Source organism: Calonectris borealis, chromosome 20 (assembly GCF_964195595.1).
Source record: "Calonectris borealis chromosome 20, bCalBor7.hap1.2, whole genome shotgun sequence".
In the NCBI taxonomy this organism is placed as follows: Eukaryota; Metazoa; Chordata; class Aves; order Procellariiformes; family Procellariidae; genus Calonectris; species Calonectris borealis.
Window position 1 is genome coordinate 246,979 of NC_134331.1, and position 20,458 is coordinate 267,436.

Here is a 20,458-nt window from a genome sequence, read left to right on the forward strand (position 1 = left end):
CCCTGCAGCTGAAGGATTTGGGTAATTTGTTTTTTCATGTTTCCTCTGTCCCACTTTACTTTTTCTGTTGCAGACAGGGCTTATGTGAAATAGACTGGTAACATCCAAACTCAGTGTTTCCACTTCTGTTATTTTCTGTGTTGGAATCTGTACATTCTGTTTATCTCTGGAGGTGTGCCTTACTGCTGGAATTAAATTCTAGACATGTTCAAATACCCTATGGGATTTGACAGCATGGTCACTGCTCTGGTTTTTGCACACCTGGTAGTGTGGTACCACTAACCTAACCAGGGCTTCGAGATACTTGTACTACTGCTTTCTGAGGATCATTTAGGGAAGAAGGAATAGCGTAGACATGGATAAAATACTGTTACGTTAATCAAATCTGTATTTGTACTGAGACAATACAGAGCCAAGATTTCAAGCAAAAGCAAGAAAGAGGTGGACAGTGCCTGTTGTTCCTGGTGAAGCTGTCTTTGAGAAGACTCAACTTGAAGTATAGATGTGACTTGTATTTTTAACTGACTTTGACTTTCCTGTTAACTGTTGTTTTACCTGATTTGACAGGCGGAATGGAAGGACTTATTCAGCAAAGCCTCACTGAATCTGGTTGCCATGAAGAAATCATTCTTTGGCTCTGTTATTTTCCTGTGTCGTCGGCAAGCCCCTGCCAAAACACCTGTTTTTCTGCCAGTAGATGAGAACAATTATAAGTGGGTTGAATCCTTAAAGGTGAGAATTCCTGTGTCCTAGATATCTGAATTTCCAAATCATTACACTTCCTGAATGAGATATTTAGCAGTGTTAAAAGAAGTGTGTGTGTGTCTACGTGTTCAGTTACTTTTCTTAAAATAGAAGTTATTCATCTCTGCCTTCAGGATAGGAGGGCTGTTCCGTTTCTGTAGTTCCTAATAAAACAGTTCGGGGTTTGTCCTGTAGGAGATCTTGGCTGACCCATCGGAGCAGCCTGTGTGGTTGACTGCCACCAGTTGTGGGAACTCGGGAATTTTGGGAATGGTGAACTGCCTCCGACTTGAAGCAGAAGGCCACAGAATCAGGTATGTAAGCATGCCCTTGAGTCGCAGTTAAAGATGAGATGTGTTAGCTTCTTTTCAGGCCTGTAGCAAAACAAACAAAATGATAACTCTTGGCTTCTAGGTGTGTGTTCGTTTCCAACTTGAACCCTTCATCAGCTGTCCCACCCACAAGTCTGTCTTCCCTGGAGATACAGAAGATTGTTCAGAGGGACCTGGTGATGAATGTGTATCGTGATGGAAAGTGGGGCTCCTTCAGGCATCTCCCGTTGCAGGAAGGTAACTCCTTTGAGGTCTGAGGATCACGTGCAGGGCCTTGAGTCTGAGTGGACTTTGAATAGAAAATGAGTAGCTATTGTTCCTACAATTATTTTTTATTATTATTTTTTACTGGATAATTTGGAATTCTTCTGCTCCAGCTCAGAGTGAACAGTAGCATGCTCTGGTGCCAGGAGGAGGGATGAGCTATTTGGGGTATGGGTAGAATTGCAGGGTAAGAAAGGGCTTTCTGGAGAGCAAATGGAGGAGGAGGTAGCAATTACACAAGGAATTTACTTGCTCTGGAAAGTGTGTGCCTGTGTTAATGTGTGTAAAGTTCTTACTGTTCCTTCTTCTGCAGCACAACCTCAGGAGTTGACAGAATATGCCTATGTAAATGTGTTGACTCGTGGAGACCTCTCGTCTCTTCGTTGGATTGTCTCCCCACTTCAACACTTCCACGCAACTAATCCCAATGTTCAACTCTGCAAAGTCTATTATGCATCTCTCAACTTCCGGGACATTATGCTGGCCACAGGAAAGCTTTCTCCAGATGCTATCCCTGGTGAGTTAAAATTACACTAGAAGAAAATGTATTTATGTGTTAGCTTTCTAGAATTATTCACATAATCTCCTGAATGTTAGTTATGCACTAGCTAAAGTCTAAAATCAGTTTCTGTTTAGCAAGAAAGCATACCTTTGAAAAGGAAATAGAGCCCTGCTGCAGGACTGTACACCAAAAACTCGTAAGTTCTACTTCCAGTTGCAGTCCCATTTTTCATATGGCAGAATTAATAAACCTTGCTGTAAGGAAACATTACTAGCACCATTGCATAGATATCAAGCGTGAGGTGAAACAACTTGATGGAGGTTCTAGAGATGGGCAAGGTACATACCAAGGTGACAATGTTGAAGTTTCATGCTGCCATGTTGCTGGGCATGCTTTGCTTTTAGGGGAGAAAAATGCAAGGTGAAGTAGTCTCCTGTCTACAAAATGGAGGTGATAATATCTTGCCTCATAGGGAGTTAAGAATTAATGTAATGTCTATTGAATGGTTTTAAAGCTCTATTGAAAGGAGGGGGGCAGAACATGTAAAAAGTACGTTTGGAGATTCTTATGGGCGACTTGATTAGGGCTGGGTTTCCCTTCATGACTGAGATTAGTCTCTGCCTAAAATGGGTTTGCAAAAATTAAGGTTTCACAGTAAAGCTATTTTTGCTGTGATCATCCTTTCTAATGACTGAGATTAGTCTCTGCCTAAAATGGGTTTGCAAAAATTAAGGTTTCACAGTAAAGCTATTTTTGCTGTGATCATCCTTTCTAGTTCGTATATCATTCTTTTTCAAAGAGGAACAAAATTGCCTCTGAAACAGGACATTTCCATGAAATTTCTGGGATGAAAACTGGAAACTAAAGCAGTATCATCAAGGATAAAGAGTAAGATTTAATGAGATCGAGTCCTTTTCTGCTACTCTTGTTCTTAAAAGCGAGAAATTAACTATGGTGACTTATGAACTGTGTACATAGTAGACAAATCCCAGCACTTTTTCTGTCTTTGGGGTTCCAATTTTCAGGGACTACTGTTGTAAGCTCTTGACCAAGGGATTTTAGAAAAGAAATTTTCCTCTGTAAAAGATGCTTACATTCTTTCAGGTAACTGGGTTTCACAACAGTGCATGCTGGGCATGGAGTTCTCAGGACGGGACCTGGCTGGAAGAAGGGTGATGGGATTGCTGCCAGCAAAGGGGCTGGCTACAGTGGTAGACTGTGACAAGCAGTTTCTGTGGGAGGTGCCTAAAAACTGGTAGGTCAACTTCTGTTTTCTGGTTTGTGTATGTGGTTAAGATTTGCCTTCTTGCCTGAGGCTGATGACAGCCCTGATCAGACCAGAGGACTGCACAATGGGTAGATTCCCTTCTGGGAAGTGATAGCAGAGCTATAGTCTCCTGAGCAGCTGTAGGATTTGGCTTAGATTCACTGCAAGGGTTTAGCACTGGTTTTTGTACAGTGGCTTGCACAAGGTTCTCATTTCTTTCTTGGGCTCTTAGCTTCATGTGTTTCAGTATACACTGAGATTTCGGTGTTTGTTATGTTACTGGTTAGTTACTAAAATATTTTTGCAGAAGGATGAAACTCTTGGCTGTGCTTGGCAGCTGTGGTAGTCTGCTGTGTGATTGAGAACCATTTATACTTTTTGGTTTATCTCGGCAGTTTAACCTTTCCATTGCAGAAAAGCAAATTTCATCAGGAGAATCTAGTAGTCTTTTCTAAGGCTAAAGATTTCTTCTCTCTTTCACTTTGCTCCTTAGGACTCTGGAAGAAGCAGCTTCAGTGCCTGTGGTTTATGCTACTGCTTATTATGCTTTGGTGGTTCGAGGTCGTATAAAGAAGGGTGAGAGTATCCTTATTCACTCTGGCTCGGGAGGTGTGGGCCAAGCAGCCATTGCCATTGCCCTGAGCATGGGCTGCCGTGTCTTTGCTACTGTAGGTGAGTACTGAGGGCCCAATGTTATGGGGGAAAAAAAAAAACAACAATGTTTATATATATAACAAATAGAGAGAGGAAGTGTGTGTGTGTGCGCGTGCACGTGTGTTTATACATAAAAATACATATTTATGTGTATACTTTTTCCCCCCAATATGATCTCCTGTAACATTGGTCTAGTTTCTAGTCTGAGAACAGGATACATGGTAAATACAGCTACTGACTATGCGCTTGAAACTTCCACAGCACAGACAAATTTATATACCTCTGTACCCTATATCATCAAAAGTACAGAAGAAGACCAAGGCTTCTTCATTTTAAATTCAGTAATGTGATCAAAGAATGTCTATTCATTGTAAGGCTTGGTCTGTTTCTGGTCCTTGCCCTATCTCATAAATGAGCAGTAATAACTAGAAAGCTTTGTCCTAAGGTTTGACACCTTGAGAGCCTGAGAGCTTTGAAGCAAGTGCTTGATGGCTGCTCAGACTTGCAGCCCTTGGGAAAAGATGTGCGGATGAAAATGGGCTGTTTTATCAGAAAAAAAATTAACATAAGAGTACTGGCATCATTCAGCTTGTCTTCAACTTCCAGGCTCCACTGAGAAACGCAAGTATCTTGAAGCAAGATTCCCACAGCTGGATGCCAATAGTTTTGCCAGCTCCCGAAATACTACCTTTGAGCAACATATACTGCGAGTTACCAATGGAAAAGGTAAGTTCAAGGAATATTTTTTCCTTCTTTTGTCAGTTATGCCACATTATGCAGTTGCACTTTCTAAAGACAAAATGAGTGACTAGAAAACAGGGTTAGGCTCTCAGCAGAATTGGGTTTATTAAATAGTTGCTTCTCCTTTCATTGCAGGTGTCAACCTGGTGTTAAATTCCTTGGCAGAAGAGAAGCTCCAAGCCAGTTTGCGTTGTCTTGCTCAACATGGGCGCTTTCTGGAAATAGGCAAATTCGATCTGTCTAACAACAGTCAGCTTGGTAAGATGGGACATCGGGACATCTTGTTAGGTTAAGCAAGCATGACAGCACAACCTATATACTATCTTAACACAGACTAATCTTCAAATTTAGAAAAGCTTTTAGCTGGAATACTTGTTTCACTTTTATCACTAACAATTTATGTACTCTTTTCAACAAATACCTTCTTGGAGAAGCATGGCACTCAGCATTTTTCTGGAAGCCTGCATAATTCTGGAAGCCTTCATCAAATAATTAAGTTATCTTCCTCAAAGCCTTTCTTTAAAATCAGTATAGGACATGTTGCCCACAAAGTGTGTGGATAGGAATTCATTTCACATGGCACTGTTTACAACTCTGTTAGCTTGTAGATTTCATAGATCTGTTGGAGTTGACTTATAAACTTTTTGGGATGTAACGTATCCATTTGTAACAGATGATGCACTGTGAAACTTAGGAAATGAAGTTCGTAGCTATACAAGCTGCAGTTTTGCCCACTGTTCTGGGTAAACTTCATCATTTGTAGAGTGAAAGTAACTGGAATTTTTCAGATAACTACAGAGAACCTGATCTTGAGAGAACCTTAATTTGTTGTTTCACTAAATATCTGCGCCATTTTGAATAGAATATGATAGTTCCAGTTGGAAGGGACCTGCAACGATCATCTAGTCCAACTGCCTGACCACTTCAGGGCTGACCAAAAATTAAAGCATGTTATTTAAAGGCATTTTTCAAATGCGTCTTAAACACTGACAGGCATGGTGCATCAACCACCTCTCTAGGAAGTCCGTTCCAGTGTTTGACCACCCTTTTGTTAAAGAAATCTTTCATAATATCTAGTCTGAACCTCCCCTGACGCAGCTTCGAGCCATTTCCATGCGTTCTATCACTGGATACTAGGGAGAAGAGATCAGCACATCCCTCTCCACATCCTCTCCTCAGGAAGCTGTAGAGAGCAATGAGATCGCTCCTCAGCCTCTTTCTCTCCAAAGTAGACAAACCCAGAGTCATCAGCCGCTCCTCAGAAGACATGCCTTCCAGCACTGTCACCAGCTTTGTTGCCCTCCTCTGGGCGCATTAAAGTACCTTCACATCCTTTTTAAATTGAGGGGCCCAGAACTGTACACAGTACTCAGGGTGAGGCTGCACCAATGCTTAAAGACAGCAGGATAATCCCCTCTCTTGACCAGCTGGTTATGCTGGTGTCAAGTGGTGTCCCTCAGGGGTCTGTATTGGGACTAGTACAGTTTAATATCTTCATCAACGACATAGACAGTGGGATTGAGTGCACCCTGAGCAAGTTTGCAGATGACACCAAGTTGAGTGATGCAGTCGACACACCTGAGGGACGGTATGCCATCCAGAGGGACCTGGACAAGCTCGAGAAGTGGGCCCGTGTGAACCTCATGAGGTTCAACAAGGCCAAGTGCAAGGTCCTGCACCTGGGTCGGGGCAATCCCCAGTATCAATACAGCCTGGGGGATGAAGGGATTGAGAGCAGCCCTGCCGAGAAGGACTTGGGTGTACTGGTGGATGAAAAGCTGGACATGAGCCGGCAATGTGCACTCGCAGCCCAGAAGGCCAACCGTCTCCTGGGCTGCATCAAAAGAAGCATGGCCAGCAGGTCGAGGGAGGGGATTCTGCCCCTCCACTCTGCTCCGGTGAGACCCCACCTGCAGTGCTGCGTCCAGCTCTGGAGCCCTCAGCACAGGAGAGACATGGACCTGTTGGAGTGGGTCCAGAGGAGGGTCACGAAAACCATCGGGGGATGGAACACCTCTCCTATGAGGAAAGGCTGAGAGAGTTGGGGTTGTTCAGCCTGGAGAAGAGAAGGCTTTGGGGAGACCTTATTGCGGCCTTTCAGTACTTAAAGGGGACTTACAAAAAAGATGGGGACAGACTTTTTAGTAGGGCCTGTTGTGATAGGACAAGGGGTAATGGCTTTAAACTAAAAGAGGGGAGATTCAGACTAGATATAAGGAAGAAATTTTTTACGATGAGGGTGGTGAAACACTGGCACAGGGTGCCCAGAGAGGTGGTAGATGCCCCATCCCTGGAAACATTCAAGGTCAGGTTGGACAGGGCTCTGAGCAACCTGATCTAGTTGAAGGTGTCCCTGCAGCAGGGTTGGACTAGATGACCTTTAAAGGTCCATACCAACCCAAACTATTCTATGGTTCTGTGCTGTGTTTGGTGCACCCCAGAATGCAATTTGCCCTCTTGGCTGCCAGGGCACACTGCTGGCTCCTATTGAACATGCTGCCAACCAGCACCCCCAGATCCCTTTCTGCAGGGCTGTTCTCCAGCCACTCCTCTCCCAATTTTATACTTGTATCCGGCATTACTCGGTCTCAGGTGCAGAATCTGGCATTTGTTCTTGCTAAATTTCATGTCATTGATGGTTGCTTAATGTTCCAGTCTATCCAGATCCCTCTGCAAGGCCTCTTGTCCCTCGAGAGAGTCAACAGCACCTTGCAGTTTTTGATGGCACAGGGGCAAAATTAACTTGATTTCTCTTGATGGGAAAACAAATTTGAATGTTATAATCTGATGTGTTAGTGAAAAATGGCAAGAATGTTCTCCTGTTGTAGAATGATTGCATATAGCAAATGTTGACAGTCTCCTTTCTTATTCTAATTAAATTTCAAAAGATCCTAGCATCATGGAAAATTTCCTATGAGGAACAGTTTCCTGTGGAGATGGATAGGATGTACATAGGATTCTAGCCGCTCTGTGACTCTAACTCAGTTGTCACTAGACACAAAATATCCTTTTTAATATCAGTCTAACCGTGTTATAGCTTGTCCTCTTGACACACAATTTTTATGAGTGGAGTTTCTGTTAAACTGGTCTGCTTGTAAGAGAACAACCTAATTAATATAGCATTTAGAGAGCGTATGCAAGAATGAGTTTGAAAAAGTAAAATTCTAGCAACTGACTCCTTTACTCCTCAGTCTTACACTCTGACCTACACAGAAATGTTTCTGAAGCAGAAGATAGACTCTGTTCTGAAATGTCAGCAGCATCAGGTGATAACCAAGTTGCTTTTTCTAGGAATGTCTCTCTTCCTCAAGAATGTGGCATTTCATGGGATCCTACTAGATGCAATCTTTGACAAGGAAAACGAAGAGTGGCAAGTAGTATCAGAGTTGTTGCAGAAAGGCATAAAAGATGGTGTGGTAAAACCCCTGAGGAGTACAGTCTTCAACAAAGAAGAGGTAGAAGCTGCCTTCAGGTTCATGGCACAAGGAAAACATATTGGCAAAGTTATGATCAAGGTAATGAGATAATGACTTTGATTCTCTGCTGCATCGGTCATTCTCTGTAGGTGACTTTATTGGATATTTTGATCCAGTTCAAGTTGAAGTTGTATAACTAGGACAGCACAGGGTTATTGTTTTTACTGTGATATTGTCATGTATGTAACTGGCAAGTCTGTCACTTGATTCTACAAGTTCGTTCTCATTGACTGGAGGAGCGTAGCATGGAAAGATAAGAAATGCATTGTGTATCTGCTCTTAACTACTTTTTCTTTTTTCTTCTTTTCTTCCTTTTTTTTTTTTTTTGGTGGGGGCGGAAGGTCCAAGAAGAGGAAAAGGAATATCCTTTAAGAAGGTCTGAACCAGTTAAAATTTCTGCCATCTCCCAAACCTCCTGTCCACCTACCAAGTCTTACATCATCACAGGGGGCCTAGGAGGATTTGGGCTTGAGTTGGCACAGTGGCTAGTTGAGAGAGGAGCACAGAAGCTTATACTGACATCTCGTTCTGGCATACGAACTGGTAAGCAAAAACCATAAAGGAACAGGGAACATTGACTGCCTTTCAACAGACCTCAATTTGTAGTTTCTCTCCATTTTTAAGTGTCCTATCAGCAAATAATAATGTCTTGATCTCTTTTCTTTCCTCTCGTGTATATATTCTCTCACTTCAAACAAGCTGTTGTCCCCTTTATTCTAAAGGAGGAAGTATCTTTTAACTTGACCTCTTTTCCAACTATATCTTTCCTGTTTTTTATGCTTCCTAATTCTATCAGCCCATTTTCTGCCTTACCCAGGATTTTTTCTGCAGCCTTACTTTTACCTTTATCCCTCTACAAAGTCTGTATCCAGCTACCTCACTGACTTGTCCAATGGCTGTAGCATGGTGGATCACATGCCACAAGGACAGGCCTATAAACTCCTTGCTAAAGATACTTTGTCCCTCGAGTTACATGTGTGGATGCTTGCTCTTGCTCCTTCAGATAGCTCATCTGTAAAGATGTGCCCTACTATCTGATAACATTAGTAAGCATTTTTACTCGGTTTTAAGCCATTAGTTTGATTACAATCGCGGCACTGAGATTTCTTTCCAGTGGTAGTCTTTAGTGTTTCCTCATACAAATTCAGCCATAACAGAACTTCTCTGTCTCTACAGATTTCTTATTTCTATTGGCAAATTCACAGTTGCACCACCTGTGCAGACACATAGATCAAATACTTCTCAAATTCTAGTTGTGCTACTATAATCTGTTGCCTTGCTCTAATCTAGCCATTCTTTCCTGTCTCAATACCCAAATTCTTGTTAAGTTATTTTCCCTTCACTGTTGTGCTTTTTCTTCCTTTTCCCCCCTCCTCTTACCTTCTCCCGACTCTGTTCTCCACTTTGGTCTATTTAGAATATTTCTGAAACTCAGGTGATTTCTGCCTTCTATTCAGGTTTTGTCCAATTTTCCTCTTGTAGCTGAATCAATAATTATTTATCTATTCGGTCCCTATCTAGTAAGAAAAGCTTAAGGAGCAGGTTAACCAAAGCCTTATGGTTTGAATGCTTCATCCCAGGCACTGTTCACTTTTTTTTTTTGAAGGCTACCAGGCTAAACGTGTTAGAGAGTGGAAGGCACTGGGAATCCAAGTGTTGGTCTCTACCAGTGATATTGGAACACTAGAAGGAACACAGCTGTTGATAGAAGAAGCTTTGCAGCTTGGCCCAGTTGGAGGCATCTTTAATTTGGCTGTGGTAAGTGACAGAAATGCTTAGGACTTGTAAGAGACAGCAGCCGTTCAAGTAGCTTTTTTACTGAGGGCAGTCAGGCTTCATACAGTTTTAGATTGCCTCTCTGTGTTTCAAAGGACACTTTGCTCTGGCCTTACCTGGTGACTAAAGGTTTACAGGTCTGGCCCCTTGACCTGAGAAGCAACATCATTTGGCCAGCAACCTCAGATCTGGGGTAAGACAAATGTTGTCCAAGACCCCTGGGGACAAGAAAAATCCCATACAGAACTTGCCAGTTGAAGGCTGCAGTGGCAGTACTGAAAAAAGCAGACTTACCAAAAGCCATGTGGTCCTAGTCATATTTCAGGACATGTCTGTACTGTAAAGTTACAAAAATGCATTGTGTAGTGATATCCTCTCATATCTCAAACAACGTGATAAATTTAAATGGAGAAACTGGAGATACTGAAACGGCACTTTTTTTTTCTTTTCTCTTCCACTCCCCACAATAGGTCCTTAGAGATGCCATGATTGAAAATCAGACCCCAGAATTATTCTGGGAGGTCAACAAGCCCAAGTATTCAGGCACCCTTCATTTGGATTGGTAAGTGTCTGTAGAAGGGACAAATATGAACTGCTTTTATGGTCACAGAGCTGATCAAACTTAGTAGTTTTAGTCTTGTGCTAGGCTTCCACAGTGACACATAGTTAGCAGGTTTTTCTGATGGGGTTTCTCTCTCCTGCTCTGCTCCAAGGGTGACTCGTAAGAAGTGTCCAGACCTGGACTATTTTGTTGTGTTCTCCTCTGTAAGCTGTGGAAGAGGAAATGCTGGGCAAAGTAATTATGGCTTTGCCAATTCTACCATGGAGCGTATCTGTGAACAGCGACATCATGATGGACTCCCAGGTAAGATGACTTTACTCATTGTGCAGAAAAATCTACTCCACCAAACGTCCAGAGGAGAACCAGCTCACCAGAAACTTGTGCACTTGTCTGGAACGATAACGAATGTTGAAGGCTGTTTCCTCTCCTAGCTGTTACCCTGAGTCATTCATGTGTGAATGAACACTGACCATTTAACAGTACAAAGGAAATGGAGGCCTTAGCTTAGCTGTTTTTAACTCCCTTTTGTTGCTGCCATGTGCTTTAGTTAGTTGCCTAGTGTGTTCTTTCTTCTGATTTCTCCTCCAGGTCTGGCAATCCAATGGGGAGCCATTGGTGATGTGGGTGTCCTTGTGAAGACAATGGGAAACAAAGAGATTGTGGTTGGGGGAACCATTCCCCAGCAAATCAGCTCATGCCTGGAGGTGCTCGATATCTTCCTGAATCAACCTCATCCTGTCACATCCAGTTTTGTCCTAGCAGAGAAGGTCTCTGTGAAAACTGAAGGAGGCAGTCAACGTGATCTTGTAGAAGCTGTTGCTCACATCCTGGGTAAGTGCTCTCAGACAAGCACTGCTGGGCAGTGTCTACCACCTCAATGCTTTTGGAAAGCAGTGATGCTGCTGTAGGTGCTCTGTTCAGCATCTTCTCCTGATTCCTGTGATGTGGTGGTGGTGTGGGGCTGTTTGTTTGTTTATTTTTTCCTTTACACTGCCCTTTCTCTCCAATAATCAGTTTTTCTTCAGTGTGGGCTTTTATCCCTTAGCGTGTTTACGTACACATGCACACATACTTCAGTGTCTTGGGTTTTGTTTAGAGTGGACTGGTGCCTTTCTCCAAATGGAGAATCAATAGGAACAGCCCCCAAGAGCAAAATTCTAGGACAGCACATAATAGGGCAAATACATGACTAACTTTCTAAGTACTATTCCAGTTTTCAAACATTCACCTCGGGATGTCCCCATGCCGCAGAAAGTAGCTTTTATGTACTTAGTGACTAACTGGTGGTGTATTCTCTTACCAGCTCTGTCTGTCATCCCATGTGAACATCTAGTAGCCATAGCTTAACTATGTGCTACAAGAAGTGGTCATGTCCTCCTGTCTGTTTTGAACCTGCTTTCTTTTACCATTATGTCCCCTGCTTTTGTGTTGAAAGCGAATAATCTCTGTCAACTCTACTATATCCCACTTCAGTTGTCTCTTTTGCAGACAGAAGTGTGTACTGATCCTTTGTTTACTACCAAAAGAAGTACTGATAAATTAAAGACAGTCTCCTGAGTATTACTTAAGGAATTGTGCAGTAACTGACAGCGAATCTGACCTCAGAACAGACATGGCTTTTAGAAGTCATAGGAAAGTGTCTGCGAAATTGTACCAGCTGTAGGGTTAGTTTGGAAGGAGAGACTGTGTGAAGGCAACAAAAGGAGAAGCTAGTAAGAAGCCTAATGGTGGGAAGAGTGGCAACATGGGGCAGCACAAGGTGGAGGAGGGGAGGAAGAGCTGTAGATGCAAGTGTTATTACGAGAAGCCTTTTACAGGTAAGGAAAGGGTGAGAGACTTGAACAGTGTGAAAATTGAAGGGGAAGAGGTGATGAAGACTAGAGGAATCGCCTCCTCCAATGTGATAGACATCAAGTGTTGCAATCAACCGTCATTGACACTGGTAACCATTTCATCTCATGTTGTAGCTGAGGATTAGTCGCATTATGTCTAGGACTGCAGTTTCAGTTAGAGCCTCCAGTATGTGAAATTCCACTAGCTGACTGCTCTGAACTTGGTCTGCAGCTGAAGTGACAATGCTTACAGCTATTTAGCTGGGACTGATGTATGCCCTGTCATAAAGCTGTGCACATTAACATGTTAATGTTAGTCTGAAGACTAGATCCCATACGACCAGACATGGGGTGCAGAAGAGGTGACTTGTGAAAGCATTAGATGATCCTGAAAGGTAATTCCCTGTAGCTGTAGTTTATTCAGGTTTTAGGAGAGAGAAGGAAGGCGAGAAGACTGCTAGAGAGGCCTAGAGCTGAAAAGAAATCGGCTTTTTGTTAGTGTGCTGTTTTTTTTCTCAGGTGTCCGTGACGTGAGTAGTCTGAATCCTGAGAGTTCCTTGGCAGACTTGGGCTTGGATTCCTTGATGGGTGTAGAGGTGCGCCAGACACTGGAGAGAGACTATGACATCGTTATGACCATGAGAGAAATTCGACTCCTTACAATCAACAAACTGCGTGAACTTTCTTCCAAGTCCGGGACAGCAGAGGGTACAGTGTCTGGATCAGGGTTCCTACCAGTCACCTGAGTCCAAACAAACTCCCAATCCATTGCTTTCATCTCTAGTGATATAAGCCTCTATCAAATCATGAAATAAGATCATGAAATAAGGTTATAGCTGAAAGGCTTTTAAGTGACAGACACATCACTGAAGTGCATTGACCATTGGGTCAGGCCCATCAGTTCTGGGGGCAGGGTATAAGAAAGAGGGTGAAAGCTGCTGATATCTAGCATGCTGGCTAGTATTTGCCTGCATGAGTAATCTTATGCAGCTGTGTGCAGGATGCAATTTGAGACCTTTTACCTGTCTGAGGAATAAACAATGTCATGTCATGCTTACTGTAAGCTAAAAGCATATGGAGTTGCTGCAGAGCAGCTGACAATAGGAAGATCCCTATGTCTGTGCCCTGATGATTTAGTGAGCCAATGGGCTAATCCAGAGCAGCCTTGAGATTCTCCTTTAGGACTATGGCTACATGACCGAGACTGATCCTGAATCTAATTGTGTTTGTCCGGTGTGCTTCCTTTCAAAGAGCTAAAGCCATCCCAGCCGATGAAGACAGGCCCGGGCCAACGTCCAAAACTAGATTTGAACAACTTGTTGGTGAACCCAGAAGGACCAACGATCACCCGTCTCAATGATGTTCAGAGCACAGAGTGCCCTCTTTTCATTGTTCACCCCATTGAAGGATCCATTGCAGTTTTCTACACTCTCGCCTCCAGACTTCATATACCCTGCTATGGGCTCCAGTGCACAAAAGGTATCTCAGTTCTTCAGCATCTTGAATTTGTAAATGTAACATTCTGAATTTTAGTTGCGTTATAGAGGGAGCTTTGTTTCTAGACTCTTAAACTCAGAGGATCAAGCATCAGTACCTATAGTCTGCATAGGGTCATGTCAGACACCCCCAGGTAGTAAGAGAAGTACTAGGTTAGACTGAAGAGCTTATGAATGGGGAAATGGAACAACTGGATGTTGTATTGAGTCCCTGTCAGCAGATAAGCATGCAGGAGAAAAACAAGGCATGCTGTTCTACCTGTCTTTGGAAAGCAGGAACATTACTATTCCTTGTCCAAAATGTAAGTTGCTAACCATAATTTAGAAACTTACGTTCAAAATAACCTGGATGTTTCCAACACGGTTGTTTCTGAGATCATGAAAACATAATTGTCTCTGCCAGTGTCTTTTCACTGGAGCCTGTTTCTAACTTGCTTCCATGTTCTAGCTGCTCCCTTGGACAGCATACAGAGCCTGGCAGCCTATTACATTGACTGTATGAAGCAGATACAGCCTGAAGGACCGTACCGCGTTGCTGGATATTCTTTCGGTGCCTGTGTAGCCTTTGAAATGTGCTCCCAACTGCAAGCACAACAAAATGCTTCCCATGCACTCAACAGTCTATTCCTCTTTGATGGGTCTCATTCCTATGTGGCAGCATATACTCAGGTAAGAGATACAAAGAAAATCTTCTGTCTGGGAACTATCCTGTGTCATCAGGGCTCATGTTCTTCAAGCTTACTATTCTAGGTATGAGCCATCTGAAAAGCTGACAGACTTTTCTTGACAGGGGAGTTGGGAGACAGCTGTAGACAGTGGATGCTTAGGGAGGGCTGAAGGGTGGAAGCATGTGGGGGGTGGTCTTCATTAACGGGTGAGGGCTGGGAGACAAATGTTGCTCTTGCTATGGTAAGTCATGGTATTAGTATGTCTTCTGGAAGATCCTGGAGCCTGCAAGACAAGATCCTTGTGTAGGCATGCTAGGAAGCCTTGCTTAAGGCATCTTTTCCATTTGTACTTTTTAGAGGATAGTAGGCTCTTGGCAATTGCCACCTGTGGATTTGCTTTCTAATCTGTCCTTAAGGGATCTTCCTCCCCCACCCCAAGCTTCAGTCTGTCTTTTTTTCTTTCTTTTTTTCCTCCCTCCCCTTTTCCCAGTTCAAAGCTCTTTGTTCTGTAATTGTTTTTCTGACATTCAAGATCAGGCATATCCCTCTCATGTTTGCATTTTATTCTTCTCTTTTCCAGAGCTACAGAGCTAAGCTGACCCAAGGAAATGAGGCTGCATTGGAGACTGAAGCATTGTGTGCCTTTGTTCAACAATTTACAGGCATTGAATACAATAAGGTAATGTTTCTTTTTTTTTTTTAATATCTCTTTATGTTGCACAAGAGGGGTGTGGTTTTTTGTTTAACAGAGACAGATTCTCAGATATTGAGGCTAATGGGAAAAAAAAATGTTAATATTTCCAGCTGCTGGAGGTTCTTCTGCCCTTGAAAGATCTGGAGGCTCGTGTGAATGCTGCTGCAGACCTGATAACTCAGATTCATACAAACATCAATCGTGAAGCACTCAGCTTTGCTGCTGCTTCCTTTTACCATAAACTGAAGGCTGCTGACAACTATATACCAGAGTCCAAGTATCATGGGAATGTGACACTGATGCGGGCAAAGTCTCACAATGAATATGAAGAAGGTCTGGGTGGAGACTACAGACTCTCAGAGGTCAGTCTGAGGCCCACTGGTGACTTTTGAGGTTCTCCTGATATTTGGGGGAGCAAAAGAAAAGCATGGAAAATCATCCTTACTGAGGGAGAAGGGATGAAACCAACCTGAAAGAAATGATCATTTCGCAGCTATCATGCTCTAACAAGAATTAAAAGTCCCCAGAAACAAATGAGTTGATTGGTTCCAGGCATTTTCTCAGGGTAGTGGGAGCCAGGAGAAGGTCTAGTCTCTATCTTGGATAAGTAAGTGTTTTCTATAGCTAATGCTTGCAGCTCTCTGGATAGACTTTAGATATAAAGGTGTTAAAAGAGAGTAACCTGACAGAAGTAACTTTTAGTCTCCTTCTTTCACTGTAGACCCCTAAAGTTTGTCCACTGCATGAGGGCAGACTTTTGAAGAGCGTCAGCCTGCTGACAATAGAGGCAGTTTTTTCTGTTACCTTTTGTGGACCACTTAGAAGTTAGTATGTGGGTTTCCTGTGGGCCTAAAAAACTTACGTTTTCAGCCTGTAGTCCAGATAATGTCGCTGTTCCTTAGCCCCTGTTCACGTAAAAGGGTTAAGTGTCTTATATTATGGTACAGATACCAGGGAAAATGAAGCGATTTTCAGAATTACCTTCCTGCTTCTGGCATCTCCTATCCCTTCAGACTTCTAACTTACATTCATTATTGATTCCAAGCTAATTTGTATGGTATTAAAGTTACATAATGACCTTAAAGGAAGATTTGTGGTGGAGGGAGAAAGATTAGGTGGAGGGGAGGGTTATTTGGTTTTCGTAAGGAAGTAGCTACTTTATCATTCATTCTTTGATATTGCAGGTAAATTATTCTGTTAGTATCAGGTTGGTTGGCTTCCTGCCTAGCTTCTATTTCAGTGGATCACCTGCCGGGCTGTCAAACTATCGTGCTTTAAAACACTGGTTCCAAACACTGTCCTGCATCTGATCTATGAAAATATGTCAGAGTAAAACTGGTGGTGTTTTCAGCTGTGTTTGATAGAGACAGTGGTGTAAACTATGAGTAACGTAGAAGACAGACAAGCCCAAAACAGCTAGATGACCAGCTGGTTGTAAATTGTGAATGTAAAGTTTTTCTTTTTCATATCTGTGCAGGTATGTGATGGGAAAGTATCTGTCCATGTTATCGAAGGGGATCACCGCACCTTATTGGAGGGAGATGGTGTTGAATCAATTATTGGGATCATCCACAGCTCACTCGCAGAGCCACGTGTCAGTGTCAGAGAGGGTTAACTTCTGCTTAATTACTGTCAATGGTGAAGAAAATGCCAACAACATTCCTTCTTATGACAGACCCCAAGGAACTCTTCCTGTTGTTCAACATCTCATCTGCTCTGCTGCCAGAACTGGGAAGTCCAGCTGAACTTGATTGGTCTTTTTCTCTCTCTTTCTTGCTCATCTTTTCCTTTCCCAACTTCTATGAGTTCTCTCTCTTCCTTCCCTTCCTATGCTTTGTTTTCTCCTAGTATCCCTGTCCATGTTACTCTAGTGCTGTGACTCTGTCACTGTGCACTGCTATGAGGGTTCCCCACCAATGGTTGCTTCCTACACCCTTGGCAGTATGAAAAACAAATTTAGGAGTAGACTTCTTGTGCTCTATATTGTTTTGTCTTAACAGTATTCCAAAGGGTATGTGATAGCACTTGTTGACCAAGCCCAGTGAGCCAGGGAGGGGAGCTGCAGCTGATTTCGGAGATACCTTTTGTCTGTGAAGAATCTGTCTGTAGTTAGGTCAGAAAGAGGATTCCATTGAGGCTTTTGTAACTATATTTTTTTAATTTGATATATGCTAAGTATTTATTGTGTCAAACCAGAGACTTCTTACTTGGTTTTAATTTATCGTGGGTTATAGGAGAAAAGAAGCATCCCTTTTTGGAGGGGAAGGTTCATTCCACAAGGGGAAGTTGCCCATTTGTTAAACCAAAGTGCATCTTTGGAACAGTGGTTTCTTTTGTTTATTTTCTTTTTCTCCCACTGCCCTGCCCTGTTCAGAAAGGAAAAGGTAAAAGGGAGGATTCTTGCCATCATCCACTCTTTGGAGGAGAGAGGAGGGTGGGGGGAAAGGTGGATGGTTTGACAGATGCCACTGTGCATTGAACAGCCTTGACTTGGGCATGATAAAAACAGGCAAATCTGTCCCTAGGCAGGTACTTTGTTCATATTTGTGCTAGGTTCTGTGCTCTGCTGTATCAGAACCTTAGTAAAGCATTAAGACTATTGCTTTACCTTTATTCCTTCCCACCTCCAGTCTCACCAACCAACCAGACATTTGGAACGGGGAGGGGAATAGAATTCTTCAACAATAACTGAACAAATCCTTCTACCCCTGCCTTCCCATAACCAAAGCTCAGGCAAACATACAAGCATCTACCTAAAGTCCCTGTATATTTTATTTAGCACAGGGCTTGCTTAAGCCTTGTGTATTCATTTTCCTCTCAGAGAAGACTGGAGATCCCACATAAGTTAGCTAAGTAATCAGTTTGATGGTATGATTTTAGGATATAGTACCTTTTTAAAGGAAACTTGCATAAAATTCAGTTAAAAAAATGTCTTGCCTTTGCTATGCTGGATCTGTCCTTTCTGAAATCAGTAAATCCTTGCTACGCTTATGATACAGAGGAGACCTGGGTAGCAACAAAGCACCAACTAGGAGGAGCTATTGTGTCTCTGAGAACTGCTGTAAAACCCCAGTTCTCTCCATCTTCATCCTCTAGTGAGGTATCCTGTTAGTACAGGAGCATTCCAGTGACAGGAATGGGTAGCTCTTCACTGCAGGTTCTGATCTACTGTCTTTTGCGTATACCACCCTCTGTTGATAGTGGCTGGGTTAACTGGTTTTAGTTTTATAACGTATTTCTTTTGTGAAATCTGAAATAAAACCAATATCATGTCAGCTTAAAGCATTTCCAAAATAAGTCTTGTTCTTTTTCTTTTCTTTTTTTTTTTTTTTTTAAAGTACTTTCTGGTCTGAAGAGTGTCTTTTTCTCTTTGGTTTTCCTAGTACTAAACAGAATTGATCACTGGTTGGCTTTTTGTCTTATTCTCTACCACCATTTCTTAATCCTGTGTTTCATCTGGAATCTCTCATTTCTTGGTATAAAGCAAAAAATGCTGCTGGCATATCTGATTTGGAGTCTGTAGAAATAATAACAATAATAAAGAACACTTATTATTCTGGAGTATGGCTTCTTGTTGCCGTGATTTTGATACCTTAGATACAACCAAACCACACACCCACAAGATGAAGTGAAAACTCTCAAATACTAATTCTGGCTCCTTTGTTGCGGTTTTGGACAAGCCATTAATGCTACTGCCTCTGTTTCCCCATCTGTAAAATGGGACTAATAGCATCTACCTCAAGGTCATTGAGTGTTAGATAGGCAGTAGGTATAAATGCTATTAAGTTGTTAGGTATGATGACTAGGAAGGAGGGAAGCGGGCAACGTGTGAGCGTGAGATGCCTTACAGCTGCAAAGAATCTAATACTGAAGAGTGGCTATATGAACTGGGCATATGTGCTTACTATGGGACTTCATTATATCTACTGCATACTATCCATGCACTTCCTAGCATAGGATACTACATAAAACAAAACAAATGTGGGCTAGTTAGTTTATTTTAAATTTAACTACTGGCAGTTGTAGTGAGCCTGAAAAAAGAGTTGAAAGAATCCTACTTGCCTTGGTTGTATTGAAAACCTAGAAGGAAAAAGAAAGGAGTGATTAAAGTTTAAGCAAACAGGTAGAATAGTTTTGTGCTGAAGTGTTTAACAAGTCTGAATGGGCTATGTGGAAGGAGCAAGGACTAATGCTGTTCCAGCTGTTGAAGCAGAAGTTGGACAAGTTCTCTGTATAAACCTAGATGTGCATGGTCTCATCTTAAGCAAAGCTTGAAGATACTGGTTTAATAATAAAAGTTCCTCAAGAATTACTTATAGCCTATATGCTCGCAATGTTCTTGTGGTTGTTATTTGAAACACAGAAGGTTGTTTTGTTTTCGGGGTTTTTTTTCCCCATGATTGTCTAATTATGAGCTGCTGTCCTGTAACCCATTATGTATGGCTACTGAATGCAGTGTGCCAAAAATAAAAACCTTATTAGCACTGGTACTGCTTGTTGTTTCTCAGTAGTCCATCAGATAGACATAGGTAGAACAATAATATCATAATGCAAAATCAAATACTGCAGTTGCTTGTTTTGAGAAGACGAGGGCAGAAGCGAAGTCCTTCACAGCTACCCTTCTATGTGAAATTGAAGTGGGAGTCTTTTGTCAACTGGTAGTTGCTTTCCATCCTCCTTTTCAGCTAGCTTCTCACAGGCTTCTCTACACCATGCTGGTCTTAATCTCAAGACTGAAAAACACGGTCCCCTATAAACTTATTCAGGCTCACAAAGTCACATTGCTATTCTGAAATGGTGGGCAGTATACTTTAAATCTGCAATATAGCCTTAATAGTAAGAATAAGAAAGTACAGCACACAGCACATGTAGTCATCAGCATTAAAGCTATTATTTTCCTTTTCTATTCTACCACCTTTCAGAGCAGAAAGAAATATGCCTCTCTTGCCAAAGACAGTAGCAAAAAAAAAGCAAGAACGGTCACAGTTTAACAGAACTGGTGACTTTAAACAGCAATACCAGACAGCAGAAGTAGAGAAGCTTTCCAGTGCTGAGACAGAGGTCAAGTAAAACCCAAAAGATTTAAGGTCGAATAATGATAAAGGAAGCAGGTGTTTGTTTCTCCTGCAATTAGTTAAGTTACCATAACTGAAGATCAGACACCTTGCCAGGGAATCAGGGTCAAAAGAAAGAAAAAAATAACCCTGGAGCGGCTGCGGAAAAGGAAATGGGAGTGTTGAAGGAGAGTTGGAGAGGCTCGGTATTTAAAATAGCAGAACTGGTTGTTTAGGCCTCTGGAAGATAGTGGAAGATGGTGGAAAAGAATCAGAAGAACTTGAACCTTAGCTATTTCTTGCAGCAGGGTTCATCACAGCCATGAGTGCTAGAAAGTTGGGGAGGGGGAAAGAAACGTAGGCTTTGACAGTGAACTTGAACTATGAAGGCTGTCA

At 42.3% G+C, this 20,458-nt stretch overlaps 1 protein-coding gene across 1 annotated transcript in view; it reads left to right on the plus strand.

Moving 5' to 3' along the window:
• Nucleotides 1-18,569, plus strand: part of FASN (fatty acid synthase) — a 46,246-nt gene extending 27,677 nt beyond the window's left edge. The window contains exons 24-43 of the mRNA XM_075169184.1: nt 568-732; nt 940-1,058; nt 1,159-1,313; nt 1,654-1,857; nt 2,947-3,097; nt 3,603-3,781; nt 4,370-4,489; nt 4,640-4,762; nt 7,796-8,019; nt 8,322-8,523; nt 9,587-9,738; nt 10,227-10,318; nt 10,470-10,621; nt 10,907-11,149; nt 12,670-12,858; nt 13,402-13,629; nt 14,095-14,315; nt 14,895-14,993; nt 15,119-15,370; nt 16,486-18,569. Of these exons, the coding sequence (XP_075025285.1) occupies nt 568-732; nt 940-1,058; nt 1,159-1,313; nt 1,654-1,857; nt 2,947-3,097; nt 3,603-3,781; nt 4,370-4,489; nt 4,640-4,762; nt 7,796-8,019; nt 8,322-8,523; nt 9,587-9,738; nt 10,227-10,318; nt 10,470-10,621; nt 10,907-11,149; nt 12,670-12,858; nt 13,402-13,629; nt 14,095-14,315; nt 14,895-14,993; nt 15,119-15,370; nt 16,486-16,623 (3,408 nt within the window). The 3' untranslated portion in view covers nt 16,624-18,569. The remainder of the gene's footprint in view (nt 1-567; nt 733-939; nt 1,059-1,158; nt 1,314-1,653; nt 1,858-2,946; nt 3,098-3,602; nt 3,782-4,369; nt 4,490-4,639; nt 4,763-7,795; nt 8,020-8,321; nt 8,524-9,586; nt 9,739-10,226; nt 10,319-10,469; nt 10,622-10,906; nt 11,150-12,669; nt 12,859-13,401; nt 13,630-14,094; nt 14,316-14,894; nt 14,994-15,118; nt 15,371-16,485) is intronic.
• The last annotated feature ends 1,889 nt before the right edge of the window (nt 18,570-20,458 follow it).